At 36.2% G+C, this 19,736-nt stretch overlaps 1 protein-coding gene across 1 annotated transcript in view; it reads right to left on the bottom strand.

The window, feature by feature from the left end:
- LOC132635803 (DNA polymerase delta small subunit) overlaps nucleotides 1-13,319 on the bottom strand; it is a 30,599-nt gene extending 17,280 nt beyond the window's left edge. The window contains exons 1-13 of the mRNA XM_060352340.1: nucleotides 13,166-13,319; nucleotides 12,935-13,064; nucleotides 12,273-12,379; nucleotides 12,033-12,159; nucleotides 11,720-11,827; nucleotides 10,882-10,997; nucleotides 10,699-10,782; nucleotides 2,924-2,992; nucleotides 2,770-2,841; nucleotides 2,563-2,654; nucleotides 2,359-2,486; nucleotides 1,989-2,090; nucleotides 1,853-1,920 (exon numbers count right to left, since the gene is read on the bottom strand). Of these exons, the coding sequence (XP_060208323.1) occupies nucleotides 1,853-1,920; nucleotides 1,989-2,090; nucleotides 2,359-2,486; nucleotides 2,563-2,654; nucleotides 2,770-2,841; nucleotides 2,924-2,992; nucleotides 10,699-10,782; nucleotides 10,882-10,997; nucleotides 11,720-11,827; nucleotides 12,033-12,159; nucleotides 12,273-12,379; nucleotides 12,935-13,064; nucleotides 13,166-13,234 (1,272 nt within the window). The 5' untranslated portion in view covers nucleotides 13,235-13,319. The remainder of the gene's footprint in view (nucleotides 1-1,852; nucleotides 1,921-1,988; nucleotides 2,091-2,358; nucleotides 2,487-2,562; nucleotides 2,655-2,769; nucleotides 2,842-2,923; nucleotides 2,993-10,698; nucleotides 10,783-10,881; nucleotides 10,998-11,719; nucleotides 11,828-12,032; nucleotides 12,160-12,272; nucleotides 12,380-12,934; nucleotides 13,065-13,165) is intronic.
- Nucleotides 13,320-19,736: the final 6,417 nt, after the last annotated feature.

The raw sequence follows: 19,736 nt of genomic DNA, 5'->3' as shown, positions 1-19,736 counted from the left end.
TTAATTTGGAAATAGCCTTGTGGGTTATACATAAATCATATCTGTCGTTTTTATAATGGAACTTCTCTTAAAAAATAGGGTTTGGAAATGTTTACCTGTCTTGGACAGGTCAGGCAGTGATGAGTTGATGCCTGCTACTACAAATTTTGAGAAAACATTTGGAGCAGCGTCAGAAGATGTTTTTAGTTTTGACACTAGTTAGGCTTCCATCTGAACTTGACTCGGTGCATGAACAAATCCTGGCTAGCCCTATTGTCCAATGGATAATTTGTTCTCTCAATTATTATGGATCGCTTATTTCATCTAGGCATACAGTGACATCAACAAACTCTTCTTTTCAGTCAGACTGGAAATTGGAATGGATGTCGTTCTGGGAAAACTCAGTCAAGATGTAGCTATTGTAACAAATTGAGCTGTACTTTTTTTTTATTGGTAACAAATTGGGCCATATTTGTGAGTTGTGCTATTATTATTATTATTATTTTGAAACTGGTAACGATATATTCCTCAGCTATTTAGATGGTCGACCTTTCAGAAATGCTCATCGTTGCTAAAACTGAATCCACGAAGGAACATCGGTGCTACTCACCTGATCTCCAACGGCACCTTATGTCCACCTATGTTACCTCTTTGTAAGTCAACCCTACTTTGAACCCTCCTCTTCTAAGCAACTCGACATTATAAGGTTTTACTGATTCCACCATTGTCTATCCTTCCGCTCCACTTTCTACTGCTCTATCTCCTACAGCTCCACCTCCACCACTCTTGACTTCTCATCGTCGTCTGCACTCTTCAACCGGTCCAGACAATTCACGCGCAACTCCAAATTCTTTCTCTGGTGCGGACTTGTCTCCAGTGAGTACTCCAGTTGCACTCCGAAAGGTATTTGTTCTACTCGTAACCCTAATCCAATCTATACTTATCTAAGTTATCATCGATTGTCACCACCTCATTATGCCTTTGTATCATCACTAAAATTTGTTTCCATCCACAAGACAACAGGTGAAGCTCTTCCTCATCAGGTTGGCAACAGGCTATGATTGAGAGGTGTTTGTCTTACACTCTAGTGGTACCTAGGAGCTTGTTCCTCTATATTTGGATAAGTACAATTGGTTTTCGTCAAGAAGACAAGTCTTTTAAGGAATGGACTATAAAGAAGGGTAAGACTATGATAACAAAAGAAGAATTCGACACATCCATTTCTATGTGTTCACGACATACACTCATCCATTTTAATGTTAGTGTATAACGCTCGTCCTTGAATTTAACTATTTAAAAAGCTTTTAGACAACTAGATAATGGTTAAATTAACATAAAATTATAAATATCCGTCAAACAACAATTCTTGAAGAACTGATAGCCCCTCCTTCCCAATTTATGTGCCACCATTTGACTAGGCACGGAGTTTAAGAAAGAAAGGAAGACTTGAAATTTGTGGTTCAAAACAAGCCTTAGATATTTGTGTGGCTGTAAATCATCCCATAAAGTTAAATTGTTTCTAAATATAGAAAGGTGACATTCTTTATGGGACAGACTAAAAAGGAAAGTATACCACATAAATTGGGACAGAGGGAGTACAAATTAGCAAGTGCATATCAATTAGCACCATAAATCTCCACCTCCAGATGAAATATATTGGAAAACTAGAATTTATTAAGCATCCAATTCATGTTTCAAAGAGAGACATATCCATTATGCAGAAAAAGTTAATTTCTCTTTCAAAACAGAACTTCTTTCTGTAGTTTCCTTCATTGCAAGAACAGCTAGAACTTAGAAGAGGCTATATAATTGATAAACTAATGCTAATGTAAACATGCTGAGGAGATAGCTGATAAAAAGAGTGGAGGCTTACCACCACTGCGACTCCAGTATCTGCAAATCTAGGAATGCAAATAAGCCTTACCATCTGCCCTTCTGATCCTGCAGACAGTACTAATGATCACATACATTCTCTAGAACCTTTAACAATTAAAAAATTCAGAACATACCTTTTATCAAGCGAGATTCATATTTATTCTGATTGCCAACAAAATAAACGTGAGGACATGTTTCGACATAGAAAGGATCCCTATCAGTGAAAGGATAGCACCCTGCAAATGTAATGGGATGAATATGCCAACTAGCTAGAAGAAATATATGCAATCAAATTGAAGTGTAAACCCTTCAAAGAACAAAAATGGTCCTTTTTATAGCTCTTTCTTTTCCAAGATCATATAGTCTGTGTCATCAACTCGATTTGCAATCTAAAAGCATGAATTTGTAAAATCCAAAAAATATACTGGGTAGAGTAGAAATCTTTAGGCATGGAAACCACAATCATAAGAATTTCCAAGCGTAGCAAAGGCAAAAAGTTTTGACCAAGGGTGTTTGGTGCTGTTGGTGCTAGATGTCTCCACTTCAATGTCCTCTCCATAAATTCAATATTGTTGTTTGCCTCCGAATACTTGCCAAGATCATCAATATTTTGACCAGATGTACCTAGGAACCTGAAGATCATGCAATAACCATATGAACAATGAACAAATTTCTTTAAAACATAACTGATCAACTATTGAATCTTACCTGATGTTGTCAAGTTCAAAGCAATGTGGATTCGTGCAAGATCTGAAAGTGTTATAAGCTGATGATCCAGGGAAAAGGATTCTATGGAGAGGCTGAAATTTTACAGATGATCACTGATAACCAATTAAACCTCTGAAAATCTAAAGAAAATGACTTAAGGAAATGCTCTGACTGGTAGTATTCAAACATGGGCGAAGCAAGAAACACCTGCTGTGGCAGGGCAAAATTTGCTGGATCTCTGGACCCTGGCATTATATCCAAAGGTATACTTGCTGCAATCTGTACAAGGAGAAGAATCACGTTCTGAACCTATATTGTACAGTTTGCACTAGCATATTGGTTCCAATTTAGGATAAGAAACCTGAGTTAACAAAATATCAAGCTCTTTAATCGGCTCAAACAATCTGGACTGGTCCTTTGAACCCAAATTCTGCAACACAATCAAGTTTTGTTAGTATCTTGATGGAGATGGAAACTAGTCATCTGCAGTTCCGAGCTAATTCAAATTAAAGAATTTGCAGCACATGGAAAAAGAACTTTTATTATCATTTTTTTAAGGGGAAGATGTTGATTTGGTATTAATGATTAAGATTGAGATGTTGATTTGATATTGATGATTAAGATTGATAGTTTAATTTTAGGAATATATTGTATTGATGTAAATGATTAGGAATTGATTGTGTAATATTGTCTTTCCTTATTTAGTCTTAGAACTCATGTATAAGTACTCATTCTTATGGATTGTATATTCATTCAGAAATACAAGAAGCCCTTTCTTCTTGCTAAAAATCTTCATGGTATCAGAGCCATTGCTGCCTTTTTGAGGTGAGTTTTCTCCCTCGCAGCACTAGGGTTCCGTGTTTAATCAAAGAGGTCGAGTTTTTCTATCTCTTTGTGGCTGTCCGCACCAAAAACTCCTCCCGTTCAGTTCGTTTCTAGATTATTTTTCTCTGTTGGGGTCGCTGGAACATTCTGAGCCTATCCCTATCAGTTTTGATTTTTTCCGATCACTGGAATTAGGATTCCAGCGTGGCAGCCAACTTTCCGGCGCTTTTTTTTCTGGAATTTTTTTTTCCAGTTCTCGGGTCGTAGGCCTATTCTAACCCTTCCCATCCAGATAATATGGTGACACTACTTCTGGAGAGACTTTGTCTCAAGATGAAGTTCAACATCTTCGCCGTCTTCTGAACAAACTTGACTCTTCTAGTGTTGCTAGCCCCAATTATGTGCAGTCAGGTATTGCTTTTAATGCTCAGCTTAATTGTTGGATTATTGATTCTGGTGCGAATAGACACATGACAGGCTCTTCTAAAGGCCTTCAAAATTACTCTCCTAGTCCCAAAGGGGATTATGTCAGAATAGTCAATGGCTCCCTAACCCCTGTCTCTGGAACAGGTTCAATCTATTGTACTCCTGATATTACCTTATCATCCATTCTTCATGTGCATGATTTTCCTATTAACCTATTATTTGTTAGCGCAATCACCAAAGAACTAAATTGTAGTGTCAGATTCTTTCCTGATTATTGTGTTTTTGAAGACTTTCATACAGGGAAGAAGATTGGCAGTGGTAGATTGCATGATGTCTTATATTTGATCGATGGAACTCGAGACTCTGGTCAGGCCTTTTTTGTAGGAAATAAGGATGTCAACCGAGAAATAATACAATGGCATAGACGGTTGGGACACCCATCTTTTTTTGCTTTAAAAAAGTTATACCCTGGTTTATTTTCTAGAACTGAGTTTGAATCTTTGTCTTGTGATGCATGTGAATATGCCAAGCACACTAAAAACTCTTATCCTCTGAGTGACAATAAAAGCACAATTCCCTTTTCGACTATTCATTCTGATGTCTGGGGTCCTACTCAAACACTTTCTTTGTCTGGTAGTCGATGGTTTGTTACTTTTATCGATTGTTGCACTAGAATGACATGGGTATAGCTGTTAAAAGCCAAAAGTGAAGTTTTCTCCTGTTTTAAGTCATTTCATAAGATGATTTGTACTCAGTTTGAGGCTAAGATAAAGATATTTCGAACTGACAATGGCACAGAATACATGGATAAAACTTTTGGAGCTTACTTGGAGTCTTTTGGGATAATCCATCAAACTAGTTGTCCTTATACTAGTGCACAAAATGGGGTTGCTAAAAGAAAAAATAGGCATTTGTTAGAAGTAGCAAGATCCCTTTTGTTTACCATGAATCTGCCGAAGCCTTACTGGGGGGATGCCATTCTAGTAGCTGCCTACCTCATCAATAGAATGCCACTTAAAACTCTTAATTTCCGGAGTCCTTTAGAAGCTTTAAAGGATAAAAATGACTATACTGTTCCTCCAAAGATATTTGGGTGTGTTTGCTTTGTTCACGCTAGGAACTCTGGGAAACTTGAACCTGGAGCTCTTAAATGTGTCTTTATTGGGTATTCTCCAACACAGAAAGGGTACAAATGTTATCACCCTCCTTCTAGGAGATTCTTTGTCAGTTGTCATCAGAAAAACAACTAACTGATGTGTTTACTAAAGGCCTCAACAAACGGACTTTTCATACACTGGTTTGCAAGTTGGGCATGTGCGACATCTTTGCACCAACTTGAAGGGGAGTGTTGATTTGGTATTAATGATTAAGATTGAGATGTTGATTTGATATTGATGATTAAGATTGATAGCTTAATTTTAGGAATATATTGTATTGATGTAAATGATTAGGAATTGATTGTGTAATATTGTCTTTCCTTATTTAGTCTTAGAACTCATGTATAAGTACTCATTCTTATGGATTGTATATTCATTCAGAAATACAAGAAGCCCTTTCTTCTTGCTAAAAATCTTCAGAAGACTAGAGCAAAAATCTAATGAACCGAAGACATGAGTCCACTAAAATGATCATGTACTAATTACATACTAATATCTTGAATCTTTTGAGTAAGTATCAATTTGCGCAACTATCAAAGGTTCAACAGATTCAAGATCCAAATGCAGCTAACTTAATAACAATAATAGAATCAAGACCTAATTTTGTATTCTTAATAAGTAACTATTACTGGAACATTTTCAACTTTCTACGTCACTGTATTGTTTGTTTTTCTAGAAAGAGATAACTTGTATTCATATCAAAAAAATTAGCATGGTGCTGATGAAAGCCTTTACCACAGAGCCAAAAAAGGAAGGGGATTGTACCTGACTAATTACATTCTTTACACTTTGCCTATAAAATCTACCAAATCTCCTATTTCCCCCAAATCTTGTTTACACCAAAAAAAAAAAAAAAAAAAAAGAGGCTCAGGCAGTTCGTTTTCACTTTCTGGATGGAGCTGCTTTTATCTTCAAAATATCTTGTGTTTCTCTCCTTCTAAATTGTCCACCATATACACGATGGGATGGTCTGCCACCAATCTTCCTCTGCCTCTCTTCTTCCAATTTCCTACCAGTCGCACAAAAGTTCTAGAGTAGTGTTAGGCAGCACCCACTCACTCCTAAGATACAAAGAACAAGCGCCACAAATTTGCAGTTGTCTTGCAACGTAGAACAAATGCTCATTACTTTCTGCATTTTTCCCACAGAGTAGGCATCTTGAGAAAATCTGAAGACCTCTTCTTTGTAAAATCTCATGTTAGGCAAGCCTTCCTTGTGACCAACCAAGTAAAACATGAACCGTAAGTGGAATTTTTTGACTTTCCAAATAAGCTTCCAAGGCCAAACCATTGTCAAAGAATCAACTTTGTTCTTGTTCCAGATTTCCATTACTCTGATTTAACAATGAAAAACCCTTTACTAAACAACTTCCAAACTGGCTTGTCTAGAACATTTGAGGTTCGTGTGAAAGTAGTCAGAACCTAAGCCATACTTGTGACTTCCAATTTCCCAGTCATTCAGATCCTCCTGAACATTAGGTCCCAACCTTGCTCAGTCCAAACCTTGGAAACTTTAGCATCCTTTTGGAGACTAATAGGATATAAGTCATGAAATAAGAGTTTTAAGATTATTTTGCTCAATCCAGCAGTCTTCCCGGAAAGAAGTTTAAACACCATCACTAACCGTTATGCTCATGTTACCACTGCAATCAGGTCATAGCCTTCAAATGCTCTTCCAAACACTGTAGCCATAAGTAGTCTTCACCTTTTTAGTTAATCAATTGGTTCATCAAGTCATACTTCTGAGTGATGAATCTCTTCCAGAAGGCCCTATCCTCAGTAGAAAACCTCCAAATCCACTTTTGAAGTAGACTATGATTGTGGATTCTGAGGTTCTTGATTCCCAAACCACCTTGCTTTTTGCGAAGTGTCAGAATATCCCATCTCACCATATTATAACATCTCTTATCTTTGTTACCTTGCCAGAGGAAATCCCTTCTCAGTCTGTTGATCTTCTCTATTATCCTAGGAATAGGAAAACAGAGACATCATATAGGTGGGAAAGACATCCATTACTGAATTTATAAGTGTCAGTCTATCCCTAGAGATAGATATCGACTTTTCCATCTTGCCAACTTTTTGTCACACCTTTCCAGAACTTCCTTCCACATCTCATCTGCTTTATTCTTAGCACCCAAGGGTATTCCCAAATACTTTGAGGGACCCAAGTTGATAGTCCAGATTCCCAACTAAGTTCTGTAAATCATCCACCTGGTTAACTGGATATAAGAAACTCTTATTCCAGTTAACAAGGAGGCCAAAGATAGCTTCAAAGATGGTCAATATTGCCCTTAAATGCCTGATTAGGTCCACGTTAGCCTCACAAAAGACCAAAGAATCATCTGCATATAGTAAGTGTGTTATCTCCATGTAATCACCTCTGTTACATTGGGCACCGAACCTAATCCACCCATTAGTATTGGTTTTTCTGATCATGTGGTTAAGTCCTCCATGGATAGTATAAAACGAAAGGGTGACATAGGGTCACCCTGCCTTAATCCCCCGTGAGATTGGACGAAACCTTCAGAACTTCCATTAATTAAGAGAAAATTTCACATTGAATATGTAGAATCTTATCCAATTGATTCCACTTGTTGCTAAAACCGACGTCCCTCAGAATTATTATAAGAAAAGCCCAATTGACGTCGTCATAGGCCTTTCCAATATCAAGGAATGTTCTGCATAAGGAATGTTCTCAATCAATCTAGGCTCAACTACCATCTCATCATGTCCATGGATATTAATGAACCTCCCCAGCTTGTCAGCTATGGAATTCCACCCTGAGTTAAATGTCAGCTAAGGAATTATTAAAAGTGACCTCTTTTCCCTGTATATTAATGAGACTAATATACCGGCCAAACCTGTTGTAGTTTCTTAAGCAAAACATCTCAGAGAGCTTGTCACTGTCTCTTCCATCTTCTTACCATATTACATTCACCTTGGATGCCTCTCTCAAGATCTGGGCAATCCAAACCATTGTCTTCCTGCTGAAGGTTGTTCTTATGATGAAGTTGTTGCTTCTCTCTGTCCACTCATACCATGTTTCTGTTGTCCCTGAGGATCTTGTTATGTCATACGACTTGAAACCCATTGCAAAATAAATGCCATTTTCCCGTCAAGTCTGAAAGAAGAGAGAAAAAAGAGGGAAAAGGAAGAGAAAAGAAAGGTAGATGTTTTCCCATGATTAGAATGATCACCGGACTAGGAACAGACTTCCATTTCTGATTCTGGAACATTGTCTCGAGAAATGTGTCTGGGGGCTTTTTTTGTGATTATTGGACTTTAGTTCTGGATACTTCACTGTAATATTTGTTTTTTTAATGAAGTTCACTGTCATATTTGTTAACTACCATGATGACAGATATATTTGAATAACAACGTGCAGTCACTAATGAAGTCGATCGTTGATGCAAGAACAAAAATATACAATGAAGATATGGTGCAAGGAATTCAAGATGTACAAGAATATGAGCCTTACTTGTCCAAAGGAGATGGACTTGTGAAAGGCAAACCACTTCCAAGAAGGGGGAAGATGAAACTGCCAAAATTCAATGAAGAAAAGATCACTCCTACAAAGGGAATATTTGAGAAGCCCTCACTCAAGGAAGAAACATCTTCTGAATATGGCAACACAGGATAGAAGGCCTTGATTCTAGGAGTTGAAAAAAGGGCAGATCTTCAATACAAGGCTTCCTTCTTTCCAGTGGAAGCTATGTCTATGAGCACTTTAAAGGAGACCCTTTTTCCCAAAGGCCAAATCAAGGTTGAACCAAGACTACATTCAGGATTGAGTACAAAGTCAAAAAGGGCGCTGGACCATAATCAAAGACAAGGATCATACAAGGAATCTCAAATGTAATCAAGCAAGTCAAATACTGATTTCCAAAGCAAGAAACCGGTAAAATTAATGAGGACTAACAGTCAGAAAATTCAAGAGGAAGATCTTAGAAAAGGGGTATAAAAGAGAATCGGCAACGACATAAAGTACACAGCTTACTCCAGAAAACTCTCTTGTGCTTCTAAATACATTTTAACACTGTAGTGACGTACAAAGTGAGAAAAAAAGAAAGCGGTTTGTGTGGATTTCTTTTTTTTTTTTTTTTGGTAATCGAGTGAAAACTGAAGGGTGTGTTCGTTGTTGGTGATCGAGTGAAAACTAAATGATGGTGAACATTAATGGTGATTGAGTGAAAACCAACTTAGTCATGTTGGTGGTGAGCACTAGAAAACCATCCAAGTTGTCGTCAAATTAAAAAAAATCCTCGAAGTGCTCTAAATATAACTCACTTGTGACCCAAGGGAACTAGACTAGGCACACAGTTGTGATCTGAAAAAGCATAAAGTTCCTTGTCTCTTTCTATTTCTACATATTTTTTGTTGTCCAGGTATATTTCCACATATTTTTACTTACTTAATTTGAATAAATAACCAGTATCTTCTGCAGTTCTTGAACCTCAGTATAAAATCGGCTTAATCAGACTAAGTCGACTAAATTTTATTTGCATATAACCCCCCCCCCCCCCCCTCTCTCTCTCCTGTGTTTCCAACATTCTCCTTCACCATATAATACCTTAATGTAAATAATGATTTAGCTGAATAGCTGAACCAAAGTCTTACATCTAATTTGAATCACTAGAGAAGAAAGAAAAATTATGTAACTTCAAGGACTTGAGGGTGTTCAACAGGGCTAGGTAAATGGATTTGGAGGTTTGAAGTGGAAGAGCCAGTATTATGGAGAAGTGTTATCACAGAAAAAGATGGCACTCCACAAGAAGATTGGATATCAGCAAGTTTAGTATACCATATAAGGTAGCTCTTTTGAAAAGCAATATGAAAGTGTAGGAGAAGTTTTATAGCAATATCCGATGTAGAATCAAAGATTGCGCCAACACATACTTTTATGTACTGGTTTTGAGTCTGTTAAAATATCTTGTCGGCAAAGGCAGATGGAAAATTCTATTGAATATACAGTTTAGGTATATGTTAGGAGAAACTTTCCGGACTGAGAGATCGAAAAGGTTATTAATCTTCTCAGGCTATTGTATAAATAGAAAATGTGAATAACGAATGAAGAACTTGGGAATAGGAGGAACAGTGGAAATAATGTCTAGTTAGACCATTTTACCGTGGACTGATGTCAGTGAAGGAATGGGAGTTCCCCTATTCATAAGTAAGGATCCTTTGGAACCATTTCGGAACAATTCATTAAAACTAAATTATTTGTCTTTAAGTAAATTAGGGCTCTCTAAAACTATATAGTCTCTCTAAATCTCATTTAACCCTACACTGACATAGAGGTTTCTAACTAAACTGAACGACTGGAGAAAACTGGATCTAATGCAAGTGCAACAAGAAGTCTTGACACCAACCAGTTACTAGTGTTGTTTCTTGCTGCGTTCATTTTTTCCATTTTCTAATGAGCAAAACCAGACTAATTAATGTAGCACTTATAATCACAGAGCATTTGAATTGACGCATTAAAACAAGAAATTGCTCAAATATGCTTTTTGGTATTTAATCTACATCTGGAACAGCAAAATGCTCCTCCTGTTTTTATCAACATGTTTGAGCCAGAGAGAAGTGTTAGCAATTCTGGAATGTGACTGCAAAAAATCCTCCTCTATAATGAGAGGTAACAATTCTCTGAGGTATACATGGGAAAAGATAATGGATGGATAAGGGATGGGTAGTCAGAAGTTTGCTAAAAGGACAAAAGTAAAGATTAGTACCTGTCCATTGAGAAGTCCATGAGGAACTTCAACAGAGTTTCCAGCAATAACAACTTGAACTATTTGAGCTGCAATATTTTGTTCCTTTTCAAGTGGCACATTTACAGGATAGCATAATATTAGCTAGATTGCCATGTATCGAATATTTATTAGTAGAAAGTAAAGCATAGAATACTTTTGAACCTTCTCATCTCCTAAATGTCCAGTAATGTGGTCAACAAAAAGTTGAAACTGGAGAGGATTAGAAGAGCTTCTCCCAACACTCAAACCAGATATGAAAACCACATATTTATCTTCACCTGTTAAATCCAACAGAAGATGTCTGGTTATGTTCCAGGAAAAAAAAAAGGAACTGGAAAAAAAATACTCTTTCCTTGTCTAACAACCTTTTAGTTATGAAAAAGAATCATATTTAATTGATTATGCAATTCCACTGAGCTTCATAGTTCACATGGACAGGGTGATGAAAATTCAGAAATGATCCCATACATAGATGAGACATTAACAACAAGAAAATCAAGACACCTTGTTTACTGATGCTGTCTAAGAAACAGATATATTCTTTATAATTGAGTCAGCAACACGTGAAGTAGCTACCGTAATACAGAGAAGTGACTGAGTAGTAAGGGGACCTTGTAGAAAGTGAAGGTCCAGCAAGATATTAGAGACGTGAAAGGAAATAAACTTAACTAGACAAAAATGGCCAGAATTTTAAAATCAAATATGCCAAGCTTAAATGATGTGTTGAACAGGATCTGATCTATTTCCACTATTGAAATTTACATTGTTCTCATACAATAAAGCATAGGTTTCAACAAAACAATCTTAGGAGAAAGAGTAGGCTAAAATAAAGTAATTTTTAGCTCAACTTTTTGTGCAGAAACTTATATGATGGCCCCAGGTGTGCCAATCAGAAATCTAAAATGAAAAAATGCTGCCTGTATAGATGCAGTATTCGATGAACATAAGCACAGATCACGAGATAATGGCATTGACAACTAAAAACGGAGAAGTTAGGTACCTAATTGAATTGGTCGCTCTATTTGCTGTGGTAGGCCAGCCTCTAGAATATCTTCAATCAAAAAGTCACCAGCACTAGTTTCTTTTCCATGCAATGCAATAATATTACCTACGAAACATTCACATATATAAAAGCAATTCATTTCATGGGCCAACTAACTTACCCATGCAAAAGGGAGAAAAAGCAACGTCAGTCAATGACTACATCTTCAGCCAAAAATGTCATTAGAAAAAAGCTAAAAAGCAAATCGTACAACCAAAATCAGTTACACGACAGTCCAACCAAATGACAGGATTGAGCTAAAGCTACTCACCTGTTACATATGTAGACGGCAAAAGCAAAGAACCGCTTAGTTTGACTCTTCCGCTTTCATCTTCCAGAACTAAACTATCATCTGGATGCGTAAAGTTATGACGCTGTACAAGCGGTGAAGCAGATCGCTGTACAACCAAGTTTGATTATTAATTGCTTAAAGAAGGGAGATGTTTGCACAAGAAAGGTTCTAAAACATTAGATAGGAAAATCAACATGTTGTGTGATCAATGTTTTATACCTCCTTAGAGTACTCATCAAGAATAGAAGGTTTAAGCTTCATGTGCTTGTAGAGAGTCCCAACAATAATGCATTCTTTGCCTTCCTCTAATCTCAGAACAGTACAGACTGCAAACAGATACAGTAATGAAGGAAACAAAACACAAGGAAAAATCTAATATTTGATACTGTAAATGTTCTAAGCAACAATAAGCCAGCTCTAAATGATGCTACAGTAACAAGTGGAAATCCCAGATTTCTCTTTCTTGAGTTTCCACCTTGTGTTCTGAGGAATAAATTTAGCCACTTTTTGAAGATAAAATCACCATAGGATCACCAAAAGCTACAGTTAGATAATTAAACATAAACAAGGGAGATAAGGCAACAGAAAATAGGATGAATTGGTTACCAAAATGGGGGAGCTGAAAATTTTGAAACTCAGAGAATGAAGATTTTGGTATTTGCAACATGTAAGGATCACCTGTGCATTTTATTCGTAAAACTGTATAATTTGTTGCCTTACAAAAATCAGCCTTGCAGTTGTGTTTTAAATTGTAGCACCCACCAAAATCACCAGATTAATGAAACACAAGTGGAAACTAAAATTATGAAAAAGCCAGCAGACCAAATTAAAGAAAAAATGTAAATGAGGTAAAAGAAGGAAGGGGGGTAAAGGGTAATTACCAGGTAAATGGGGTTTCCAGTTGGGAATGAGAGAGTAAAGGAGAGTACGCATCAAATGGAGCCTCGCAAAGTATATTTGGCTGTACTGTTGACCTCTGTACACCTCCTTCTCAATCCCAAAACCCTCGTCCTGTTTTGTCAAATTAATCAAATCATAAAATTGAAAACAAGAAGAGATATTTGCTCGAATTGAAAACCAAAGAAGGATGAAGGAGGAGGAATCATTCATACGAAAGATTGGTAAAGGCATTGTTTTCGCTGGAGAGGCTTCTTCTCTGAATCCACTTCCATTGATACCATGGCGGGAAAAATTACTCTCTTTTTCCGACTGCGTGCGCTACTGTATAAAGAAACCAAAGTTTCCCACTTGAGTTTATAAGGCCCCGTTTGTGCATAGACACTAAAAAAAAATATTTTTTTTTAATTTTGGAGTTGGAGTTTGAATTGTGTTTGGTCATAATTTTTGAAATTATAGTTTTTGGTGAAAAGTAATTGTAAAAAAGTAAAAAAAGTGAAATTCTTTTAAAAAATAAGTTTTTTGAGTTTTTGATATTCCGAAATACAACTTGATAACTTCAAGTTGTATTTAAAATTTTCATGGCCAAACGTTGATTCCAGAAAAAAGTGAAAAAAAATTCTGGAATAAAGTGAATAATATTTATGGCCAAACGAGGGTTAAGGCTTGGGTTTGGGCAAAAACAAAATAGCGGGTAAACTTAACACGAATAAGAAAAAAAGGCAAAAATGCCCCTCAACTATACGATAACTTTGGGGGAAAAAACACAAATAACCGCCAATTAATGTTTCTTTCTGAGCCTAGCCCTAAACTCTATATTACTCTAATAAACTTATAATGTTTTAGCCGGATAAAAAGCATGCTTCTTTCAATTTCTTGGTAACCCAGATTTGATCAATCAAAATGAAATTAAAACATAATTGTGATTCACTCAAATGAAAAAAAAGAAAATAACTTGCTGGAAAATGTATTTTTTATTTTTACTAAATTCATTATTTTGAAAATCAAAATAGGTAACATGTATAAATGACATATAATTGGCATATAAACACTATACATAGAGTATAAAATGATTATACAAGAGTAACCAGTGATTATATATCTTAAAATTTAATGTGTAATTTGTATAATCAATGTATAATTAATATATAATCAGTGTATAAACTAATTATACATTATCATATGAATATACACGAATATTAATCTAGAACCACATTGATTGCGGATTTGAAGAAAAAAAAGGTGAATCTGAAAAAAAGAAGAAGAAGAAGAAGAAGAAGAAGAAGAAGAAGAAGAAGAAGATAGGATAATGCCTAATGGTCGAAGATGTGTAATTGAAGTGATAAACTATTTGAAAAGTTAAACACTTTCACTGAACAACTAAGCACTGTAACAATCTTAGTTATGGACTCTTCGTAGTTTCATATCAGAAAAGAACAATTCTTCTTGGTAAAAAACTGATGGCTGAGATAGATTTTATATTTTGGTAATGTGGATCCAAGTGTTGGGGTAGATATTCTTTTTCAACTTTGTGGATGAACAATTATTTTGAAGAGCTAAAGAAAGAGGCATCAAAAGAGAGAAACATCGAGCAAAGAAAGGGTCTTAGGGTTGGATAAAAAAAGAAATTCAGTAGGCTAGTAAGTTTAAACTTGGTTGTTTTAAAAAAAGTGGGGTTATTTTAAGTTTTTTTTACTATAATGGGCTATTAATTGGGTTAATTATTGATAACTTTTTGACCTCCCTTCGAATTTGGTACCAAGAGCCTTTTTGGATGGGCTTATAAGCATAAGTCAATTCTAACTAACGGTTTTTGGCTTAATTTTTTTATTTTGGCTTAAAAACACGTTTTTATCTTACTCAAATACTACAAAAGTGCTTCAAGTCATTTTGACTCAAAAGCACCTAAAATGAGTTAATCCAAACAGGCTCTAAATATTACCTTATTGTTAGTGAAATGGCTTATTTTTGTTAGGCTCAACTAAGTATGACCTTATTGTTAGTGAAATTGCTTATATCTGTCCCTCAATTATGAAAATGTTTACCCCTAAAATGGTATAGTTAAATTTGTACACATGATTTATGGACACGCGAATTGAGTTGACCAAATTTAACAGATAAGAAACGTAATGTAGCAATATGATTAAACGACAAAATAGCAACAATTGAATAATTGAATAAGTAAACAAGAGCAGCCTAAATTCCGGCATTGTAAGCTGCCAAAGCCGCCAAGAAAGCTGTTGAATTGAGCAATGCAATAATATATAATGAAACTTAAGAGTGACCAAGAACTCCAAGAATTTCTAAGTATGAGTATGACGCTTTGTATACTAGTTAGAATTTGAATGCCCTTCAACAAGAATGCAAGGTCCGATTTATACCTACACTTCAAGGAATAAGATCTACGAATCACGCTCTCATTAAACCCAATATATGCCTATTATCAGGATTGAGTAACGGCTGGCAAAGTTCTGGCATTCCTCCGTAATGGTTGAACTCTATATCTTACCTTGCCCGGTCAAAATCCTATGCTCGGTTCCCCAAGCTATGACTCAGGTAACCGTTGGCTCGGAATGCTAGCTGGCCGAGCGCATGAGCTGGACCAAACGTTGTTCCTGCTGACTCACGTTTGACCTATCGCTATTTTCATGTAATACTACCTGATTTGTCCACTCATCGATTCCAACTTCACCCCATACAGATAGACCCCCAACTTGTCGGTCAGATGTGATCGGGAAGTGGAAAGGTTTTCCATTTCTTGGCAGGAAAGCATTCAAAAGGTTCTACACCATTTAATAAGACGCACGCCTCTTCGAATCAAATGCTTTGAACACCTTTCCTCTTGCAATTGAGCTAAGGGGTCGCCAATTAGCAAGGTAATGATGATTTTGATACCCAAAACTCATACAAACGTCTCTCTTCTTCATTTTTAACTCATCACCTTCAAAACTAGTTCGAAATCCTCTAAAACCTTCTTATCAATCATTCTGATTATTAGACTTAGCATCGGCGTGAATCTATTCCTCCTATTATTTTACAATTATTTCTACCATGTCGTCACCATATCTGCATACTCGATGAACAAATATATTTACTGCATCCGACGGCTCATAAATCAGTTTCGGGTCAATCGGAGTTAGTATACGAAAGTTACAAACTTTTGAAGTACAGAACTTTCTAAAAGCATTTTAGAAACTCTTTTCAGAATTTCAAGTGACATTCATATTAGGGGAACTTTCAACCATTACTATGGAGCAAATCAAATGGAGCCTTTAAGATCATATGTATGTATCAAAATATATGTATCCAAAACTTTAGCCATATCAAATTTTTCTCGGACATCATTACGGATCACATAATCATACTAGGAAACTTGCGGATAACATTATGGATCAAATCAAATGGGGACTTTAAGACCATATTTTCATGTCGAAATATTCATCAAAGGCCTTAGTCTTCTCGTTTTTCTTTCTTTCGAACAACATTCGGAACATAACAAATAGGATCTTTGAACATCATAAAATATGTATCTAGCCATATGGAATAGCTTATGGAAGTCAAAGATGTTAGCCATCCTAGTGGCTCTAAGAATAGGATTTTCTTTAGGAGCATACTCATACGTTATTTGTTCATTCCAAAAAAGTCATGCCAAAAGAAAGAAAGGTAGGCGTTACATACCTCAATCGCTCGCTAACCAAATCCCGACTCAAGTCTCGGGCTCTCCAATATCTACAATAATATTATCAATTACCAAATATTAGCTACAAGTACTTAGAAATCCAATTCTAACTGGTACTTGTCTACAGAAATTTCGGCAACATTTCCCCTATATATTCGCCTATCCGAATTTCCAATTGCTCTCCTGTTGACACAGAAATACCAACAATAACATATGGATACAACCATATCTTCAATTCTTTTATTTCAACAAGAACAACAACATATCAAAACAGCCCCCAACTATAACATAACGATGCCCGAAATTCTAACGAACGCTTACAATACACCAAGCAGCCCATATGCACTTCTTATACCTTATTTCATGCAATCTTTTCAGCAAATTTCAGGGAAATACAACAGCAGTCACACGACACCACATCATCTATTCATATGCAACTAAACCACATTATTATCTCTATAATCCTTACAACAACCCACAACAATTTTAACTCCAACTCTAACCTTTAAATTCCTTCATTCTCATCACATAATCTATGATTACAACAATCAAAATATTAATTCAAATCAGTCCATCAATTTTAATTAAAACAGCCCCTAATCCATAAATCTCAACAAAACAACAAACGAGTTTATAATGCTGTTTTCTCCATTCTAATTAGTTAAAACTCTAAATAAACACTTTAATAACATAAAAGGAATCTTATAAATACCTTAGCAGCAGCTCAACCACGAAAATTTCATTCCCCAAGACCAATATTTAGCTCAAATTGAAGGCAACGCAACGTACAACGCTTTTCTCTTCATGAGCTTCGGGATTCGGGGCTCGGATTTTGATCAAAATGGCTTCCTTAGCCTAGGAGCTCTCTCTCTCTCTCTCTCTCTCTCTCTCTCTCTCTCTCTCTCTCTCTCTCTCTCTCTCTCTAATGTTTTTGGAGGATCTTAGCTGAAAATGATCAGCCCTCAAATGAATTTGCAATATATATTAACGTTAATGAGCCTCATGGGCCGAAACATTAGTGTTTGGGTCGGGTCCAAACTTGCTGCCCTGCCAGCCCAAATTGCATCGTCCATATGTCCTTATCCAAATATCATTTTGACGAGTGGTTTATTGCGTTGGAAACTAGACTCGATGAACTTAATTTAGGCTTTTGAAACACCTTAAAACTCCTCATATACTAGGAGATATGCCTCCAACAATATGGGCTAAAAATCTGGTCCGAGATTTTTCTGAAGTTGTTCGAATTCATTTCGTTCAGATTCGTTTAACTTCTAATCCTCTTCCGACCCTCATGTAACCTCTTATACATACATATACATACTCATATACATACATAACAATCCATACACATCTCGAAGGGTCCGGAGAATCACAATAACCTTAAACGTAACTAGAGAACTTACGAAGCTTCGACGAAACTCCAATCGCAAAAATATATTCATATCTTTTATCCATCTTCTATATCATTACTAATAATCTCAAATACTTTAAAAGGGCACTCACATTACCTCATATACGCTCATAACGCGATTTCAAATCCTTTAGGTTACGATGTCACCTCGGGATACTTAAGGCAACCATATATATATATAACGATATTCTTACTAACTCGATTAACTTTCCTTGAACTTTCTTAACTTATTATTTCTTGTCTTAATTAAAATAGCATAGACTCTTACGGGGTGTAACAAATGCAACCTTCATGCCTACCTCACCAAGTTGCACAACCAAGAAAATCGCCAAGCTATTCTTTAAGTGTTACACCTCATGTTTCGTCATCGTATCGTAAGATGGCTAATATGAAAACAAGGTAATTTCATGAGGTACTTAAATAATATTATAGTCATATGTTAAGTTTTGAAGTTAAACGGTTTATAATACGGAAGTCGACAATGGTCGTCGCAAGTTATGGTTGTAAATTTGCTGGAATTTAGCGTCAGATGTGGCATAAATTTTCTCTCAATCTACTAGGAGTTACAGGGTGATCCGCCCAACAAATCGAAGATCTACGAGTCTAGTTTCCAGCACATTTAACCGTTCATCGATACGACGTCGGAGTAGAGGGATATTTGCATTTCCGTCCAAAGGTGCAAACTGCCGTGGAACAGAGGGCATGGTCGGTGGCAACTTAAATCATCTCATATAATCAAGCCCCAAAATGAATTGGAACTTAATTTCTCCCAAACTCCAGACCCTAAACATCTCCTACACTCTCTTAGACTCTCCTCCATGAATCAAAACCAGATCCAAGAGCTAAACAAGTAAATACAACGTAAGTAATCACGTGGTACTCGTAGAATCGTCGTTTCTCCGTCGTTTCGCTTTTCGGAAGGATTCTTCAACTTGAAGTAATCTTGGTGCTGGGTTTTTTTCTTCTTCATAAATTAAGGTAAGTTTCCTGATCTTAATGATCCTCCTCATCTACAAGTGTTTTACATAGAAATCGAAACGAGAATTCCCTAGAACAAGTCCTTATGAATTTTATATGGAGGAATTGAACTACAAATGACTCTATAAACTTATGCCCGCAAGTTATTATACAAAATGTCTCAATGAAAGTTCCTATAAGCTATGAACCTGGAATTGATCCCGAATTGTGCATGTAATGCAGATGATCAGTTGTAAAGGATACGAAAGCTCGTGTGATGGGATTTGCTTCAACAACAAGGTATGTAGGGATTTCTATTCTCTTTGCGGTATGCCTAGATTTCAAATGACCTTTCATTGAAAAGTTGTTCCGTAAACTTGGATCGATCACGTTCCATGATAATTGAGCTGACCCATACTTCATCTATGACTTGTACCAAAGTATGTTCCACGTTCCATATTTCCTTTTGGTAATCGATTAAAAGACTTTCCGTTCAACTTGTGTCGATTATGTTCCAAAATGGTTAAGCTTACCCTTTTCTCATGAATAACTTGTATTGAAGTACTTTTCGCATTTCGGGTCCCTCTTGTTTATCGAATGAAGAATGATATTCGTTACGGTACTCTTCACGTCAAAGTTGAGTTGATTGTACTTCCTTTAATTGAGTTAATCCTTATCTTCTTGTCTATTGCTCAAAGGTGACAAACCTCCTGTTGGTACACTCTTTCTGATAAAAGTT

This window comes from Lycium barbarum, chromosome 1 (genome assembly GCF_019175385.1).
Source record: "Lycium barbarum isolate Lr01 chromosome 1, ASM1917538v2, whole genome shotgun sequence".
Classification (NCBI taxonomy): domain Eukaryota; kingdom Viridiplantae; phylum Streptophyta; class Magnoliopsida; order Solanales; family Solanaceae; genus Lycium; species Lycium barbarum.
This window is presented reverse-complemented; position numbering and strand designations above follow the sequence as displayed.